The sequence below is a fragment of the Sus scrofa genome, chromosome 1 (assembly GCF_054392235.1).
Source record: "Sus scrofa isolate SSC_HxYL_T2T_F1_AM1 chromosome 1, Sscrofa_HxYL_maternal_Yorkshire_Landrace_v2.0, whole genome shotgun sequence".
NCBI lineage: Eukaryota > Metazoa > Chordata > Mammalia > Artiodactyla > Suidae > Sus > Sus scrofa.
The window spans coordinates 14,271,719-14,291,833 of NC_139383.1; the positions used below are offsets into that span (position 1 = coordinate 14,271,719).

A 20,115-nucleotide genomic window follows, 5' to 3' on the forward strand; every position below is an offset into this window, starting at 1 on the left:
GTTGAGCGATGGCTTCTGTTTTGCTACTGCTCAAGGGCTGACCTTGAGCGAAAAGACGAGCTTCTGGTATCTCACCAAAAAGACAACAATAAACTCTGTCAGTAAGACAGTGCCTTGCATCTCCAAAATAGTGCTCCAAACCCTTCCAGTGCAAAGAAGCTCACAGAAGATCCTGAGGCAGAAGTGCAAGAACAACGATGGAGCAGGAGAGTTTAACTGGTGTCATGAGGCATCAGGTAGGGATCCAAATCCTTGGGTTGGAAATACTGTTTTGAGATGCTGGTGCCAGTATTTAATAAAAGACTTTCTTGTGCGGGCTGAAAGTTTTTTCCTCTGGGATTTGAAAAACTTAGGTCTATAAATCCAATATTCCGATGGCAAAAGTCCTGCCTTTTTTTAATTACATAATATGAGAAAAAACATACCCTCTCAGAGGAGCAGACCAATAAACACAAGAAAAAGCTATACAGATCTGAAGGAAATATTTTGATGACCAAAATCAGCGTGTCTACTTTTTTGTAGATTATATAACTCTGGCTACTTTCACTTCCTGTCTGGGGTATTATTTCCTGGAAAAAAAGTCCCAGCACGTGATAAGCCAGCCTTCCCTGAAATTAACAGATTGCCCACACGAGAGCCATTGGCATGTGCCAGCCCTCCACCGAAGAAGGAGCAGGTTCAGGACCTGGCAGTGCACAGCCGAGTGGCACTGCTCCCAGAGCTCTCCTACAATAAAGAGCCATTGTGGGATCTGGACCCTTCAACGTGCAGGACAAATGACGAAAATGAAAAGCACAATGCACGTGAGTGGAACCAGAAACTTGAATGGAGTGGTAATCACTTCCTTAGTAGAGACCGCATTATGTTTTGTGCAACTTCGCTCCGCAATTCCGTCCTTGCCTCGTGTAATTGTACAGATTTCCATTTATCGGTTGATAAGGGAGAGTGATTACTATGATAACCATTAAGCAATACAGGTTACCAGCATTGGTGGGGAAGAGAAGTGGAAAATTGTTAGGGGACGTGGGCCGGGATTGGCAATCATTAGGAAGAAACAAAATACCTCAAAAGACAAGGAAGCGCCGATTCTCTCATGTGGGATCAACACAAACTGCAGTTCAGCTACTGGGAAATTTGAGACCGTATCTAACGGTCTAAGAAACTCAGTCTAAACCAGGCCCAGGGCTTCCAAACAGCCGTGATCTCTAAGTGAGGATGAGGTCTCAGATGTGACGTGGGCCTGGGGCTGGGGGATTAGGGTTCAGGTTAAGGGTATCTATGTGCAGCTGACACCTCATTATTAAGCTTCAGGTGCTACAAATTGGAGATCAAGTGCTTAGATCCAAATACAGAGAAGGCTGGGACGAGTCAGGGTGCTAATTCCGGCTGAGCCAGAGTTTCCATCTGGGTGACCTGGAGTGACTCGTTATACAACCGCCAACCTCACTCCAAAAAAAAAAAAAAAAAACCACCAACTAGATGCCACTCTCAGCTAAGCTTTCTCAAGGGAATAGGAGGGGACAGTTGAATTAGACACCATGGATCAAATGAAAACTGTTCCTTCTGCTGGACCAATGTGCTGAATTCCACGTTCCTCAGGTTCAGAACCAGGTTTTTCTACCTCTTGAACCAATTACATTTTTCAGCTCATCAGTTTTGACCAGAAACATGGTCTGTCTCAAATAAGCCTCTTTCCTTAGGACCTGGAATTTGGCATTGGTCACAATTTCTTAACAGGGTCTCTCGATCTACTTAACACTCTGACATCTGTAACTAGCAACAGACCTATGTCCACATGGACGTAACTTTTTTGTTCTCTTTTCAGGGCCGCACCCATGGCATACAGAAGTCCCCAGGCTGGGGTCAAATTGCAGCTGCAGTTGCCAGCCTACACCACAGCCACAGCAACACCAGATCCAAGCCACATCTGCAACCTACACCACACTTGCAGCAACACAGAATCCTTAACCCACTGAGTGAGGCAGGGATCAAACCCCCATTCTCACGGACACTGTGTTGGATTCTTAACCTGCTGAGCCAAAATGGGAACTCCCGCATGTACCATTTTAACAAAAATATCTATGAAAGGATGCAAATATTTCAATAAAAGGCCATTTGATTCAATGTTTCATTTTTGTTTTTCATTCATCATATTTGACTACCTCGATAAGCAATCTCTAAAGAAGACAGTTATTTTATTTTATTTATTATTAAAAAAATTTTAAATGTGTGTCAGTTGTTTCTTGCAATTTGTGATTGTGCCTTCAGAGCAAGTAGCTTGTATCTGGTTGAAAACACAAATAAATACATCTTTCAGGAACCAGGCATTAAATTTTCCCATGTTATCAACTCACCAGAATTAAGCAAAATGATGGATTTGAGGCACACAAACTCCTCTCCCTGGAGATTCATCATACGGAAGCGAGACGATGTAGCCAGCAACATGTCAAAGATCTCCACCATTCCCTCGACACACTTGCCCTGGTTCCTGGGAGAACACAGAAAAAGAAGTATTAAAGAACAGAAAAGCTTCCAGAAGACACAATAAGGTTCACATTCATAAAAATCTACTGGCTCCAAATCTGCAACAAAAACCCCCCACAGCCCATTCTCTTCATGGAACATGAACATGCATTGGAATTCTAGAAGGTAAGATGCAAAAAGACTTCCCATCAATAAAACATGCTCATTTCAAATTCTTAGAAGAGATGTGTTATTCCATCTCAGAATCTACCATATTCAATATGAAGCTCTTCAACCGGTGAGTAATTAAAAATAACGCGAATTCAGGTAAATTTTTTCTAATGAATATTTATCAATCTGCTACTATATTCTAGACATTGTGGTAGTAATGAGAAGAAAAATAGGGCCTCTATTCTCATTATGTTCATGGATTTAAATAATATGACCAGTCCTAATAAACTGCTATAAAGTGCCTTTTTTTAAAAAATTTTTTTATTTTTTTGTCTTTTCTTCTTTTCCAAGGCCGCACTTGCAGCATATGGAGGTTCCCAGGCTAGGGGTCTAATCGGAGCTGTAGCTGCCGGCCTACACCACAGCCACAACAACTCGAGATCTGAGCCGCATCTGTGACCTACACCACAGCTCACGGCAATGCTGGATCCTTAACCCACTGAGCAAGGCCAGGGATCAAACCCGAAACCTCATGGTTCCTAGTCGGATTTCGTTAACCACTGCGCCACGATGGGAACTCCTATAAAGTGCTTTTGAAATATAGGACAAACTGTGAAAACTGTGAGCTTTAGTGGTCCTGGAACTATTGATGTTGCCTAGGATGACAGGTAAGATCCGCTGAGCCAGTGGCATTTGTAGGATTTCACTGAGCTGAGGTGCGAAAGCATCATTGGAAGAAGTCCTGAACATGCAAAGGGGAAGCAGCACGGACGAGCTAGAGGGAGGAGGAGATGGGAAAGTAATCTGGGAGAGAAGAAAAATGTCAGCTGATGAAGGATGTGCTACATCGTTATAAGGAGTTTGGGCTTTTCTCCTGTACAACAGAGCCTTGGCATCAAGGATTTAACATGAGTAGTTGCAACAATTAAATAATCATACTCAAAGGTTCAAAACAGGTAATTTTCAAAAAGAAAGCATTAGTATTTTTCCCCATGGGGTTGGTGCAGAAATTAAATGAGGAGATAATACATGTGAAAGGAATTCAGTCATCTTGTTATTCATGAGCTGAATTTGCGCATGATGGCTCGAAGCTAAAATTTTTTTTTTTAATTAAAAAAATTTTTTTTTGTCTTTTTGCCTTTTCTAGGGTGGCTCCTGTGGCATATAGAGGTTCCCAGGCTAGGGGTCTAATCAGAGCTGTAGCCGCCAGCCTACACCAGAGCCACAGCAACACGGGATCCGAGCTGTGTCTGCAACCTACACCACAGCTCACGGCAACACCGGATCCTTAACCCACTGAGCATAGGCAGGGATCGAACCCGAAATCTCATGGTTCCTAGTCGGATTTGTTAACCACTGAGCCATGATGGGAACTCCTCGAAGCTAAAATATTTTAGGCACATGCAAACATACGTTTGTGAAATACATAAAAATTTAAAATGCAAACATTAAACACATTACCCAGAACCTTGCTTTGATTTGTTTTTAATTGACATATTTTGGAGTTCTTCATCAACTATTTTTTAACAGTTCCATCGTTTTTCACTAAACAAAATGTTATAATTTCTTTAACCACTTCTTTGTCAGTTGACATTTAGTTTGCTTTCAAGTATTTTTCTGTTACAAACATTTCATGCAATGACTATACTTATGTTTGTCTTTGGACACATGTATAGACAGCTATAGAATAAATTCCTAAAGCCAAATTCCTAAACCAGAGGACTCATATACTTTTAATTTGGACAAAGAGTTCAGATACTGCTTCTAAAGAGCTTGTATCATTAGGCTGTTGGTAGGAGAATATATTGCTATGAGCTTTTTCTCTGAGCTGTCTGCTTTTGTCCTTTGCCCATATTTTCTGTTGGGTTGTTGGTTTGTTTCACATTGATTATTAAGAGCTCTTTATATATTATAGTAATTAGTATTTTGTTCTATGTGCTTTTAATTATTTTCTCATTATTTGTCATATTTTTCTTTTGATTTTATTGCTGGTATTTTCTTCTGCAAAACATTTAATTGTTACATAAGCAAATTTATCAAACCTTCCTTTATGACTTTAGAATATCATGTCTTGCTTACAAAGGTCATTCTCCCTCCCAACAACATATAAAAAATTGTCCTTTAAAAAAAAAAAAAAAAAAAACTGTCTTAGGAGTTCCCATGGTGGCTCAGCAGAAACAAATCTGACTAGGATCCATGAACACACAAGTTTGATCCCTGGCCTCGCTCAGTGGGTTAAGGATCAGGCGTAGCTGTGAGCTGTGGTGTAGGTCACAGACTTGGTGCAGATCCTGCATTGCTGTGGCTGTGGCATAGGCCAGCAGCTACAGCTCCGATTCAACTCTTACCCTGGGAACTTCTGTGTGCCATGTGTGTGGCCCTAAGAAGACCAAAACAAACAAACAAACAAACAAACAAACAAACAAACAAAAAAACTGTCTTAGGTTTCCTTCTAATATAGTTTTTATGTTTAAATCTTTGATCTTCCGGGATTTATTTATTTTTATAACAACTTTAATGAGATATAATAACATGCCATATCATTCACCCATTTAATGCATACAATTCAACAGATTTCAGTGTATTTACAGAGTTGTGCAATCGTCATTTGCGATTTACTTTGGTGTAAGATGTGAGACAGGGATTTAGCTTAGTGTTTTTTCCAGGTAGCTAATTAGTTTTCTTAACATCATTTATGGAATAAACCATCTTTTTTTCACACTTACAATATGATAGATGCTTTTGATAAATTCATTTACTTCTTACAACTGCCATCTAAGGCGAATATTATTTTTCCAGTTTTCCAAATGAAGGAATTAGGACTCAGACTTAAGTCAAACCATACTGCCTACCAACCAACAGAAAGTATCCCAACAATAAGATTTTCTCTGTCTTCTTTCCTTGCTCTGCTTTAATTCACTAAAAAAGATTTATTGAGGAACCATCATATACCAGGTTTTGCATTAACATCTGAGAACAGAGAAGAAAACTATGGACCTTGTTTAAAGACATGGCGGGTTTTATATCAGGAGTTTGGGATTAGCAGATACACACGAGTATATATAAAAGAGGTAAACAGCAAGGTCCTACGGTATAGCCCAGGGAACTATACTCAATACCCCGTAATGATCGACAATGGAAAAGAATTCGAAAGAGGATATGTACATGTAACTGATTCACTTTGCTGTATACCAGCAACCAACACAACATTGGAAACCGATTGTATTTCAATAATAAATAAATAGATCCAGAACAGCGGCAAGACAAGACAAAAGATAGTTGCAATACAATAGGATACATTCCTCAGAAAAGGTCTAGAAAGAAAATCTCTTACATCTAATATCAGTCTCCCCAAATTTAACTCACATCCCTATTGAAGCAACTGTCACCGAATTCTCAGGTAAAGGGGTGAATGAGTTTTAAGGTAAAGTGCTTAAAATGGTACGGAGCCCACCGTAGGAGCCGTATTTCAGTCTTAGCTACAGACATGTTGATAAGTAGATAGATCCATAGATGGGGGACAGGTTGTCCTTTTAACCTGAAGTGTCCAGAAAACAGCTGCCACAATGCATTTCACTTTGTCGAATTCGGGTGCATGGAAGCTCTACATGAGGAGAGAGGAATCTTTACAAGCTGCATTGCTCCTCGGGGACGTGAGTTGGTGGTCACACCAAAAGGTGAGTTGGCCTTAAGCAGAAGTGAGCCTTAAACTAGAAGTGGCCTTCATCTAGAAGTGAGCTTTTCTTGTCCTAAAGTCGAATTTTTTTTAAAGTGGCACATTTTCTTTCTAGTGAAAAAATAAACAAGGATAGGGGGACATGTTTGGAGGATGAAGCTTTAAAAATAACCACTCCTAGCCAAAATAGAGAAATGTTCCTTTCTCAGTATAAAGTCTCTGTTTACTTAACAGACTGCACAGCGGCGGGGGGGCATCTCAGTGTGGGAGGGAGCCTGTGTCCACCCGCTGTGAGCAAAAGTTCAGTTCAGAAACTGCCAAAGTGGAGCCTTGACAATTCTCTCTTCTCATCCCTTTTCAACAGTCTCCCACATTTTCCCACGAGGAGCTTCTTCTTAACTCTTCCAGCGAGAGTGTGTTCTTTTCAGCCTCTTCTCACTGGAAATTCTGTTATTTCTAAGCAGCAGTTATTACCTGGCCTCATCACAATGCTGGCACTTCCGGGTACATTAGGAACTGCAGATCCAGCCCTCAGCCAAGGTGCAGATCCCCCAGCTCTCAATTCAGTTCTCACTGTGTGTGTGTGTGTGTGTGTGTGTGTGTGTGTGTGTGTGTGTTTTCCTTTAGAGGATGTGGACCGAGCATATTTAATTATAAATCATTGAGACGGTATGACAGCAGGACCCCGGGGGCTCACCTTCCCTGCAAACAGAAGTGCTTCGTATTGGCTGGTGTGAGTCTCAACTTTGAGGGCTCTTAAGGGAATAACCATCGCAGTGAAGCTGCAACGTTCTAAGCAGTGTTAGAAGAATCTAGAAGAACTTCATGTAGATGTCTCCATAAGAATAACTTGCTCCTCTTTCAATGGGAAAAACTCACCAGGTCTAAACACTTTGGCCAATCCATTCTTTGTGGAATAAATAAAAAGTATGTCATTTGATGGCCATGATGTTCTTTCCAGTAAATCACTAGAATGTTGCCTGCAGGGAACTGACGAGTGGATCATGTGGTATCTGAGGGTCCCTCAGGAGCACTGTCACAAGGTGAAAATACTTGCCCCACAAACAGATGATCTGTCACCATAAGATCAGGTACAAATCTATGTGGACTTGGAAGGTTAGCAGACATCTGTCACCTGCCTGACACAAAGGAACGCATTACTGTCCACTGAGATCATTACACATTGGCGTCGGGGCTTCATTTTCAAAGCCCTGCTGAAATATCCTACACTAACTTCAAGGAGCCAATCAGCCAAGTGCATTTAGTTCAATTTCAGAAGGAACTGATGAATCAATGGTGTCAGCAATGGGGTGATTACTAAAAATCTGGAGGTAATCTTATTACAATAAGACAAAATTAGTCTAAATCCATTAGGTGCTACTGAGGCTGTGAGATTCTGGGGGTTTAGAAGAATGAGATTTATTTTTATTTTACTTATTTATTTTTTGGCCATGCTCACGGCATGAGGCAGCTCCTGGACCCGGGATTGAACCTGAGCCAGAGCTGCAACTAGAGCCACAGCAATGACAATGCCAGATCCTTAAGCCACTGCACCACCAGGAAACTCCAAGATTTATTTGTAAAAGAAGCACAGCTTCAGGCATAGATCAGGAGTAGTTTACCAAGCAGATCAGCCCATGGCTCCCACAGTGAGACTCAACAGCCTGGAGGATGAACTCCTCTGATCACACCAATCTGGTGTTCAGAGCACCTCAAAACGGCCTTGAGGGGAAACCTCCTTCTGCTCCTTACCTACCTCCAATGCAGTCCATCTGTACTTATGTCAGGGTGGGAGAAACAGATCTGGAAAGAACATTTGCTCATGGAAGTTTCTCTTCTAGCGACATGAATGCCTGTTTTTCAGAAGCCCTTAGGTATCTATCCCTCCACATGGGAAATAAAGAGCTCTAATGAGAGTGTACAGGTCAAACCTGCACTTGTATATTTAAAAAAAAAAAATCTTACAAAATGTAGAGCTACCCGGTAGGCTCTTTTGTATAAATGGATCTTGATAGATGGAAACAAAAAACCCAGGGGATCAACATAAGACATTCAATTTAGCTATCCCGAAAAAAACTTACAACAGAAGTTAGAAAAAAATTACAAATTAAGATGCTGTTTAATATCAATAGTGTCAGGTTTAGTTGTATTTAAAGAGCTTCCGTTATCTTTGATGCCACAAAAATCTGTCAGCACAGGCTCTGATATGCAGTGACTCCATCAATATTTGTATGATCAAGAGATTTACACATACAACCCTTTGCCATAAGGAATGAAATGCTGAAGACGGCAAATTGTAAGTGATATATCCTGCAAGAGACAGAATTTGAATGGCTGTATCTCAAAGCTGATTACTTGAGAAGAAAGTGGTTAAGACTCGAATCCAACTGCCTGGATCCAAATCTTGACGCTACTCTTTACCAGTTATGTGTCTTTGAACTAATTCTTTGAATTCTTGTGTGCCTGAATGAGCTTATACTCAGAGTGGACTGTAGGGTGAATAAGAAATAAATAAGTCACTGACATATGGTTGCTTGCTACAGTAGTTAGCTTATGTGGATAAATAAAACAATTGGCACTGGGAATGCGGTGCTGATATAAAAAATACTTACCCCCTTAATGCCAAGTATCAAGAAACAGATACGGTGAGCTAGAGTCCTGTTATAACTATGACCAAGCCCCTGTGGGGCTCCCAGGCACACAAGCCTTTCTATGTTCTCCATTTCCTGTTTTTAGGGAATAAGCCTCAGCCTCCAAGGTCTTCCCTGAGCTCCAAAGGGCAGTTGCTCATCAGGGAAGGGAGGGGATGCTGAGACCAGGAAGGAGCAGTCAAGAGACAACAGTGCAGCCTTGGGGCAGGGTCCTAGTTCCTCCTCAAGGAATATCCATAAAAATATCCTTGAGCCCTTTCTGCAGAATTAAAACCCCCAACAGATGGAACTACTTGATGAAGCATTCTTCATTCCGGGAAGAAGGAAGACCACCAGAACCAGTCCTGGGGCCACTAAACACCACCTCTGAGAAGCAATGCAACCTTGCCCCTACCCTGATCCTTATCTTCGGCCCTATTTTCCACTCCCCAAACTATAAAACCACCACCTAATCTCTCCCAAGAGGGGCATAGTCTTTAAGGCATTATCTTGTTGGGGCCCCCTTTGCCTAGGAAAGGACTAAAGCTCTCTTTTTCTCCTTCACCCAAAACTCTGTATCTGTGTTTCTAGTCAGCAACAGCAGACAGACCGAGTTTCGCGGCAACACAACCATGAGCTGAAAGTAGTTGGAAGGCAGATCACTCACCTGGGGAAGAGGACAGAAAGAGTCGGAGTTTTGGTGTTCTCAAGCAGAAACTGAAGGGAAAGAGGAAATTCCAAAGATAAAGAGTCATACAAGTTGAGAAAAGCCAAATGCTTCTGGCTATGAAATACTAAGCAATGAAGTCAAGAAACATTCTGCATTTGAAAGGCCCAGTAAGCCGTGTGGATTTACAGGGGATCTGAGTGTCCGTTTCACCTCAGGTGGTAAAGGGAGACCCCAAGAGGGTGTCAAGCCTGTTGTGTCAAATAGCCTCCAGGGAGTCACTGATCAATCACAGGGGGAGGCCAAGGACAAAGAAGCAAATAGGAACCACAGACTTCACAACCGTGTTGAGAAAAGACCCTGAGTGTAGTTAGAAGCAGATGGAACTGATGAGAACAAACAGAATAGAAGCCTACCTCCCCCCTCCCCCCAAGACAACTGTACCATCAAAGAAATCACAAGCCTGAACTAAAAAAGAATAGCCTTTGATTACTCAAGGCTTCAACCCTAAAATTTCAGCTGCTTGATGCAATGAAGTTTATCTCCCCCTCAGGTCACTGTCCAATGCAGTGAAATTCTCTTTCAGGGGCCCCAGATCCTTCCAATCTCTAGCTCTGCCCTTTACAGGTCCTTGAAGTCCTCTTCCCTCAGACGGTAGATGGAGAAAAGGATTGAGGTCGGCTCAGAACACACACTAGCAGCAATGTATGGCTCACCACAAGGACACACATCTTCACGCTCACGTCAAATGTAGCCAGTGAAAACAGCGGAAATAAAGAACCTCCCAGAAGCTGAAGTCAGGGTTCTTGGAGAAGAGCGCAAAATTCTTTTTCCCCAGAGAGTAAATTTAGGAACTAAAGAAATTGCAGGCCCCTCAGAGTAGAAGTTGTTGGACTTCAAGGCCCCTTCAAGGAGATGGAACTCAAAGCCTCTGGCCAAGACAAGAATTACTAGACTTGGCCACACCCATCTCATTGTAATGCCTCTTCCTCAGCTTGAGAAACCTGGCTTAACTCCTTCCTACCCCTACTAGGAAAGGTATGTGGCCCACTCCTCACCCTGCCTCTGCAGGGCCTTATACACCCCCAACCAACCAGCAAGTGTATTTACTGTAAGTCCCCACATTCCCCAACCAATTCAGCAAGTCAGCAGGTGTATCCTGAGACCTCTCCTCTCCCTGGACTATAAAACCAGACACAACCATGCATTTCACCTTGCTGTGCTGGAGATTCTTCTGACCCAAGTGCACAGACCACGACAGAAGTCTCCTCATTCTGTCTGGTAGGACTTCCTAATCGCTATGAAAGAGTGTGGGAAATGGAGTTGGTTTTGCTAAGAGAGTGCTCTAAAAGGAGCTGGGAGCCCAGTGTGACTTATGCACGTCTCTGTCTGCAAGGAATCTGATCTTTCAACCACTTACTGTCCCAAGGAAGGCATCCAGAACATCTGCCAGAAACTCAAAAGATTCATCAGATTCTTGCCCTAAACCAACCCGTACCAGCCTAACCCTTAAGAACAAATATTTCTTTTCTTGTGTCAAAGTACAGCCTGGGGACATCTGGTTTCAGTTCTGCTTTTTTAATTTTATTTCATTTTTTTGCTACACCCTTGGCATGCAGACTTTCCTGTGCCAGGGATCGAAACCGAGCCACAGCAGTGACAACACCGAATCCTTAACGGCAAGGCCACCAGCGAACTCCAAATGCCTAACAACTTCTTTTTTTTCGTTACACCCACAGCATGTGGAATTTCCTGGGCCAGGAATCAAACCCAAGGCACAGCAGTGAGAACACTGGATCCTTAACCCACAGAGCCACCAGGGAACTTCTCGGCCTGGTGACTTCCGCCTTTACAAATCTCTGACTCTTTCTCTTTCCCAGAATACTCTCAGTTTTACCCAGGTCTGTGTCTTCTGAATTGAAATGCTTAAGAACTGAAATAAAGCTCTCTGTTTTTTGCAGCGTCGATACAGATTATTGTTCAACAAGTGGTCCTGGCTGTTCCCATGTTCTTATTTCTCAACTGGAGTTTTTATTATGGTTGTCTTGCCTTTACTGCATGGTGGCATATTGAGTGTGTTTGTGGGCTGAGGCTGCCAAACCAGGAGGAGCCAAGTCCAGGCCTGATGGAGAGGACCACAAATCACTGAGAACTCTTTGAGCGGGATGGACTTGAAGTTGGGCATAGTGGCTGAAGGCAATGTTGGGGTCTCTCCCTTGGGGGTGGACAGGGTGCGTTCTGTGTGTGGGAGGAACGGACATTTGGTAACCAGAAGTGGAAGACTGCTGTATGGCCACAATCCTTTTCTTCCTGGATTTCCTCCTAGACACATAAACAACCCCCTCCTACACATTTGTTAAGAGTGGACATGGGACTGGGTCTTAGAAGTGATTTGTATCACTTCTGTGATGAAATGGGAAAGAAACAGACATGCCTCCCCAGTCCTACCCCCCTTCCCTGAAACTGTTGGAATAAGCCTCTCACTCATAGCCTATGAAATTACTGAGCCCATAAAAACTCACCACCCCATATTTCAGGGCCTCTCGTCTTCCAACATGGCCCACACTTCGTCTGTGGAATGTGTTTTTCCCAGAGCTGCTCTCTCACCTTCTGAGATGGCCCACACTCTGCCTCTGGGGTGTGTATCTCTCCCAATAAATCCACTTTTTAGCCATCACTTTACCTCTCTCTGAATTCTTTCTGTGCTGAGACATAAAGAACATGAATTTCATTAACTCCTGAGACAAAGTGTGTGCTTTTAATTAAAAAACTGTAAGTTCAAGTCCCAATCTGGGTTGTGGGTTTCAAGCTCAGCAGGGAAAACAGAGAGAAAAGGAGAGACAGAGAAGGAGGGCTGGGGAGAAGGAGGCAGGGAGAAAGAGACAGAGAGAGGGAAGGAGCAGGCAGAAGGAGAAAAAGCATCTATGTTATGGGGCCAGAGTGGAGCAGAGGTCAGAGAAGTGGCAGGAGAGAAGGGACCAAGATGTCAAAGGTTAGAAGGTCAAAAGGAAAAGGCGAGGAATGGGATGCCCCCAAAAGGCTGGGATGGAGAGAGGGAGGGAAGGAGAGAAATATGCAATATGGATGAATAGACTCAATATCATCATAGGAGAAAGGATGCCTTTTTTGAACTCAAGAGTAAGAGAAGAAATAGTGCCCAAACAGGGAAATTCTGAGAAGTCAGTGTTAGAAATAATATCACTTCAGATTGCTTAGTAAATGGGGGGTAATATTATTTGCAGAAAAATATGGGAAGGCTGATTGAGGCTGGAGACTTCAGGACATGGGGGGAAACAGTAAAAGTTGTGGGGCCCTTGAGATTAGAAAAGGCTCAAGAATGTCCTTGGACTTCTGGCCCTTGCCCAATCTTCTGAAGTCCATTTCTTACTGCCTACCTTGTAATTTGTGTGCTGCATAACTTCTGAACAAACTCAGTTTATCTGTAGCACATTCTGGTGGTTTGCGTGTTAAGATTATCACCTCCATCCCACACCATTCTGCTCTTGAATATCTCTTTCTCATCTTTCAAGGCTCAGATAGGAACCTCCTCTTGGAGTAAGCCTCCCTTGACAGGCCACTGTTTTCTTTCCCTTGGGTTATACACTTCCTCTCTGTGTTCTGAGACCATTCTTCATGTCAGTAATCAGCAATTTTTTTTTTCTATGTAAGACCAGAGGGTAAATATTTTAGGCTTTGTGGGCCACACAGTCTCTACTGCATCTATTCAACACTGATATTTTATGGTGAAAGCAGCCATAGAGAATATGCAACCTGTGAGCATAAATGTGTTTCAATAAAACTTTATTTACAAAAATAGTAGCAGGCTTGATTGGGGCATGCTTTGCTCACTCCTGCTGTATATGTTGCTCTATATTCAAAAAACTTATTGAGCGCCAATGATGCACCCATTTTGGGTGATATGATTGCAATAATGAGCAAGATAGGAATTTGTCTGCCTCAAAAGGAACTTACAATCTCTTTGGGAGGCAGATAATAGAAAAGAAAAAAAAAAGAAGAGAAAAAATAAGTAACTAAAGAAAATTGTAATTTATGGCAGAAAGGAAAAAAAAAAAAACCCAACTAGATACTAGGGTAGTGAGGAACAGGGAGCCATATGTGGGGAAGTATGAGATGCCTGAGGGATATACAAATAGATCTTAGAGAAAAACCTTTGAGTCTGGAGATTCACTTTTGGCAGCTAGTGAGAGAGGGTGTGTGACTGCAGAGGGAGAGAATCAGCATCTTGGGGGCATAGAGCCTAAGAGGAGGATGCAGCTGCAAACAGGAGCAGTGGGAGCGATGAGAAAGAACCAGGAAGGAAGGGGACAAGAAGTATCTCTAAATAATAGCCTAGAGAAGTCGAGAAGAGAAGCATACATTTGTGGGCCAGATCAAGGGGATATTCTGGCCTTGGAAAAAGTATTGAGTTGCCCAGGGATGGAAATGAGGAGAGCAGACAGTGGATGTGCACCACCCCAGCGAGAAAGACTGACCCTTTAGGCATAGAGAGACATTGAGGAGAGAGAGATTTTAGAGAGTAGGTTTGCAGTGACTATTTATGGGGCTTGGGGTGGACCAGGAGAAAAGTGATATCAAAACTGTAACCAAAAAAGAGTAGGTATTAAGTATTAGAGGTAAAGAGTAGGTCCAGAGAAGGATCAAGATGGCAGAGGAGAAAGATGCACGCTCACCTTCTCCCATAAACACATCAAAAAACCACATCTACATGTAGAATGATTTGCACAGAACATCTGCTGAACACTGGCAGAAGAATTTAACCTCCAAAAAGGGCAAGAACCCCTCCATGTAACTGGGTAGAACAAAAAAAAAAAAAAAAAAGAGAGAGAGAGAAAAGGAATCAGGAGGGGACTAGTGATGAGGGAGCTGTGAAAGAGAAAAGCAGTTCACACCCTGGGAAGCCACCTTATTGATGGGGAGATCCACTGAGATGGAGGGACCTCAAAGTGACCGAGAAAAGCACAGCAGCTGGACTGAGGAGGGAAAAGCAGAGAGAGAGCCACACAGACCATCTGCACCATCACCCTGGACACCACAACCTGAGACACTCAGGCGGGGGCTGAGTGCTGAGACTCAGGCCCTTGAGGTCAGTTCCAGGAAGAGGACTAGGGTGGGCTGTGTGGAGACAGGGGCTAGGGAGCAGTGCACCACCAGACGTGTGGTGGAATGCCACAGGCAAGAGAACCCAGGAGGAGGTCTGGGCCTGCAGGAGAAGCAAGCTACCATTGTTGGGGAGGGTGAGAGGAGGAGGGGCAGACCACCACAGGAAAGTCCTTCCCTGTGCATGGGCTCTCAGAGGGCAGGGCACCCTTGGCACAGGCTACGGGTGGTGAGGCACCACTTGCTTGGGCTACGGTAGACCAGGTGCCTCTTGTGTGGGCTACAGGTGGCTGGGTACCTCTTGTGTGGGCTAAGGGCAGTGGGGGACTAAGCATGACATGGCACCTCTTGCATGATCTACAGGAGGCAGAGACAAACCGCTACAGTCATCTCAGAAACCAGATGGGGGCATGGCCTGCCTCTGCTAGGGGTCTGTGAACAGTCTCCACCTGTGGCCCCAGTCACCTCAGAGCCTGGCAAAAAAGAGGGAACTGCAACCGCACACCACCTGTTGTTGCTCTCACTCCCCTGGGAACAAACCCGCCCTGCTGCTGCCACTGCCAAATGCTCCACACAGTGTCCCCATACATCCCTGATCACTGTCACTCCCCAGGACCCTGCAACTACAAGCAACCTGTGCAGCACCTCCTGTGTGGGCTAAGTGTGATGACAGGGTGCTTCTTGCATGCTCTACAGATGGTGGGAGCAATCCACCACAGTTATCTCTGACTCCAGAGGTGGGTGTGGCCCTCCACCACCAGGGGCCCATGAACAGGCACCACTTGCGTGCCAACCACCTCAGAGGGCACCACAGAGGAGGGCACTGCAACTGAACACCACCCACTGTTGCTCTCACTTCCTGGGAACTTATACACCCTGCTGCTGCCACTGCCAAATGCTCCAGGCACCGCCTAAATCTTCCCAGGGCCCTGCAACTAGGAGTAGACTGTGCCACCTTCCTGCAGGTCCTTGCTACTATCAAGAACCCAGCAACCAGGTACTGACTACGGGCTCTTCCCATTGCCTCCTTCTCCCTGGAAACATACTCAGCACCCTATCAAGGGGATAAGAAACTGCTCACACTGAAGAAAGAGACAGCAAATATCCAAACTCCCACACCAAAAATAAATAGTAGCCCTCCACAAAATACAAAGGGGTGCTCTTGCATAGACATAGCCCTCCAAGACCACAGTAGTTGGTTTCCTTAAACTCACAGAATAAAAAAAAAAAAAAAATAAGTGAAACGAACAAACTCAGGAACCATTTCCAGTTAAAAGAACAGAATAATTAACCTGAAGCAGCAAAAATGAAACAGACCTCTGCAGTCTAACAGACACTGAATTCAAAAAGGGGACAGTGAAAATACTGAAGGACTTAAGGGTGAATACGAAGGAATTAAGAGTGATATAAAGAGTAACACAGATTACTTTAGAAAGGAACTAGAAAATATAAGGAGGAACCAAGAAAAAATAGAAAATTCATTTGCAGAGATGCAAACTGAGTTAAAGGCAATAAAGAGCAGAATGAATAACGCAGAGGAACAAATTAATGGCTTGGAAGATAGAATAATGGAAATCACCTAATCAGGAGAGCAGACAGAAAACCAAATGAAAAAGCCTGAAAGCAATATAAGAGATCTATGGGATAATATAAAGCAGGACAATCTATGTATAATAGGGATTTCAGAAGGAAAAGAAAAAGAAAAGGGGATTGAAAACATATTTGAAGAAATTATGGCTGAAAACTTTCCAAATCTAAAGGAAGCAGATATCAAGATAGAGGAAGCACAGAGGGCCCCAAGCAAGGTGAACCCAAACAGGCCCGTGCCAAGACATACTATAATAAAAATGGCAAAAGTCAATGATAGAGAGAGGATTCTAAAAGCAGCAAGAGAAAAACAAAACGTTAATTATAAGAGAACCCCCATAAAGCTATCAGCTGATTTCTCTACAGAAACACTACAGGGGAGAAGGGAGTGGCCAGATATATTCAAAATTCTCAAAAGGGGAGTTCCCGTTGTGGCTCAGCAGAAGCAAATCCGATTAGGAACCATGAGGTTGCAGGTTTGATCCCTGGCCTTGCTCAGTGGGTTAAGGATCTGGTGTTGCTGTGAACTGTGGTGTAGGTCGCAGGCATGGCTCGGATCTGGTGTTGCTGTGGCTCTGGCATAGACTGATGGCTACAACTCCAATTAGACCCCTAGCCTGGGAACCTCCATATGCCGTGAGTGTAGCCCTATTTAAAAAAAAAAAAAAAAAAGACAAAGTTATAAAAAGGAAAAACTTGCAGCTTAGAATACTGCACCCAGCAAAAATATCATTTAAAATTGAAGGAGAAATAAGGAATTTCTCCAACAAACAAAAACTAAAAGAGTACAGAAATACTAAACCCATTCTAAGGGAAATACTGAAAGGGCTTCTCTAAGTAAAAAAGAAGTAAGAAGAAATAGGATGGAGAATATCACAACTGGAAAGCAATCACTTAAATAAGCCAGTATACAGATCTAAAAGGAAAAAAAAAAAACCAAACTATTACAAAAAGTCATAATGAACACAAGGAGCAGCAAAAGGACAAACATGAAGATGCTAAAAAAGGACTTCTAAATCATAAAATGTGGGGAAGGAAAGTCTAGACTTTTTTTTTTTTTTTTTTTTTTTTTGTCTTTTTGTCCTTTTAGGGCTGTACTCAAGGCACATGGAGGTTCCCAGGCTAGGGGTTGAATCGGAGCTATAGCTCCCAGCCTACACCAGGGCCAGAGCAACGTGGGATCCAAGCTGAGTCTGTGACCTACACCATAACTCACAGCAATGCCAGATCCTTAACCCACTGAGCAAGGCCAGGAATCAAACCCTCGTTCTCATGGACTAGACTCTTTTTTTAGAATGTGTTTGAGCCTATATGACTGTCAGGCATGCAGATATAGGAAGGGGTATTACGATTGTCAATATATATATATGCCCTTAATATAGGAGCACCCAGATAACTACAACAAATACTAACAGATACAAAAGGAGCAATTGATGGGAATACAATAAAAGTAGGAGACTTCAGCACCCCACTAACATCAATGAACAGATCCTCTAGACAGAAAATAAATAAGACAACAGAGACAGTAAATGACACAGTAGAAAGGTTAGACTTAATTGACATTTTCAGGACATCGCATCCAATAAATCAGAATATACATTTTTTTCAAGTGCACATGGAACATTCTCAAGGATTGACCATATGCTGGGTCACAAAACTAACCTCAATAGATTTAAGAATATAGAAATCATTTCAAGTATCTTCTCTGACCACAATGGCACAGAACTAGAAATTGACCACAGGAACAGAAATGAGAAAAAACTGACTACATGGAGACTAAACAACATACTACTAAAAAAAAAAAAAAAAAAAAAAAATGGGTCAGCGAAGCAATCAAAAGGGAAATTAAAAAGTACCTCAAGACAAATGATAATGAAAACACAACCATTCAAAATCTATACAATGCTGCAAAAGCAGTGCTTAGAGAAAAGTTCATAGTGATACAGGCCTTCCTCAGAAAAGAAGAAAAATGTCAAATCAACAACAGAACCTATCACCTAAAAGAATTAGAAAAAGAAGAACAAACAAAACCCCAAGTCAGCAGAAGGAAGGAAATCATAAAGATCAGAGAGGAAATCAATAAAATAGAGATTCAAAAAACATTAGAAAAATCAATAAAACCAAGACCTGGTTCTTTGAAAGGGTAAACAAAATTGACAGACCTCCGGCCAGACTCACCAAGAAGAGTAGAGAAAGAACTCAAATAAACAAAATAATAAATGAAAAAGGAGAAATCTCAACAGATACTGCAGAAATACAAAAAACCATAAGGGAATACTATGAACAATTATACGCCAACAAATTTGACAACCTAGAAGAAACAGACAACTTTCTAAAGACATATGGCCACCAAAACTGAATCAAAAAGAAATAAATCAATTGAACAGACCCTGTCAACATGTAAACTTCGCAGCATTGTCTGTGCTTTATATATGAGTGCACTTTAACTATCACAGGCTGTATGTCAAGGCAAATGAGCTAAAAATACATAATAATAACTAGCCAAAATGTCATTCCTCTTAGAAAGGATAGTGTTTATGTAGAGAAAGGAAAAATAGAATAAAATAAAAAGCAATAGGGGAAATTTTAGGAAGATGGCTAAAAGATCATCTTCTTAGTGTTATTCTGAGAAAAGGAAAACAAAACCCAAGCTGTGTGATTCATTTAGAAGGACTAGATTTCAAGTGGAAATGACTTGGCCCATTACCTTGAGAAGAGTTGCTATGAGACTGAAAGCCAGGGCTGTATTCATTGAGAGTTGGAGGAATAAATGCATGGAGCAATTTAGTAGCATTTTATAAAGGTAAAGTTCTCAGAAGGTGCATTCCAAGTTAAGCAGAGCTTGCTGAAGAAGTTGGGAGGCCTGACTCTAGGAAGGAAGTTTTAAGCTCTCTGCTTTTCTCAGCTTAAATCCCTCAGTAGCTTTGTCGCCGTGTCGCCATTGTTGTTTTTCTCGGAAACGCAAGGGATTCTACCAAGAAAAGCCAATCAACATTGGTGCCCAGTAAATGGACTTCCAATAAGAGGAGAAAAGGAACCAGGAAGATTCTCTCAGCTTAAGGAAGTCCACACTCATTGAAATCAAAGAAAGGAGTGAGACATTTCTCAGGCAGTGATAGTTTCAACTCAAGAAAAAATTCATTCGCCTTCAGAGACTTGCTGAGGCACTAACTCACTGATTCCTGGGGTGCTGGAATGGCTATGGTAGGGTGCCTGGCCATCCACACATACCAACCTGTATTCCTCACCCTTCCAGAATGAAGACCCAACTCATGAGTTGCCTCCCTGCCAAACAAGCTCCAATAGAAGGCCAGGAGGACTCGCATTCCTAGCTCCTCTCTCTTCATTGCAGTCTCTAAGGGTGGGCTTTGGCCTTGCACAAGTCACTGCAAGCTACCTCCAATCTCCCGGCAACAGAGGACAGAAAATTGATATGTCTATTACTCACCCAGAAGGATCCAGGCCCTCTTTGTTCACGCTGGTACAAATGGTTGTCATGAAAATTACCCAGGAAACATTAGAGTGACCTATCTGGAAGGTGTGTCTGTATATAGCTCCAAACATTTAGTCATCTAATGTCCAATTATCTTTATTAAACCACCTGTCACACAGGAGCAGGACTCTAGGGAATTCTTTGCTATTTACTTTTCTCACATCAGTAGGCTGTTAGTCAAAAGAGTTCTGAAGCCAAGAGATAGTTTCTAATAAACAGAAAAAAACCTCGGCATGCACCCTTTTCTTATACTTTGGGGTGTTAAAGTGGCAAGAAAGGAGGTTAGAGTTGGCTATTACAGATGCTTCTG

General features: G+C 42.6%; 1 protein-coding gene across 29 annotated transcripts in view; it reads right to left on the reverse strand.

Annotated features, from left to right (window-relative positions):
* Window positions 1-20,115, reverse strand: part of ESR1 (estrogen receptor 1) — a 384,969-nt gene that overhangs the window by 32,653 nt on the left and 332,201 nt on the right. For 26 of the 29 annotated variants that reach the window (XR_014836701.1, XR_014836687.1, XR_014836707.1 and 23 more), the window contains 1 exon segment: window positions 2,355-2,488. Coding sequence is in view for 25 of the 29 variants with exons in the window: in XM_085010425.1 (XP_084866551.1) it covers window positions 2,355-2,488 (134 nt within the window). In the remaining 4 variants the exon portion in view is untranslated. 29 annotated transcript variants of the gene reach the window in all.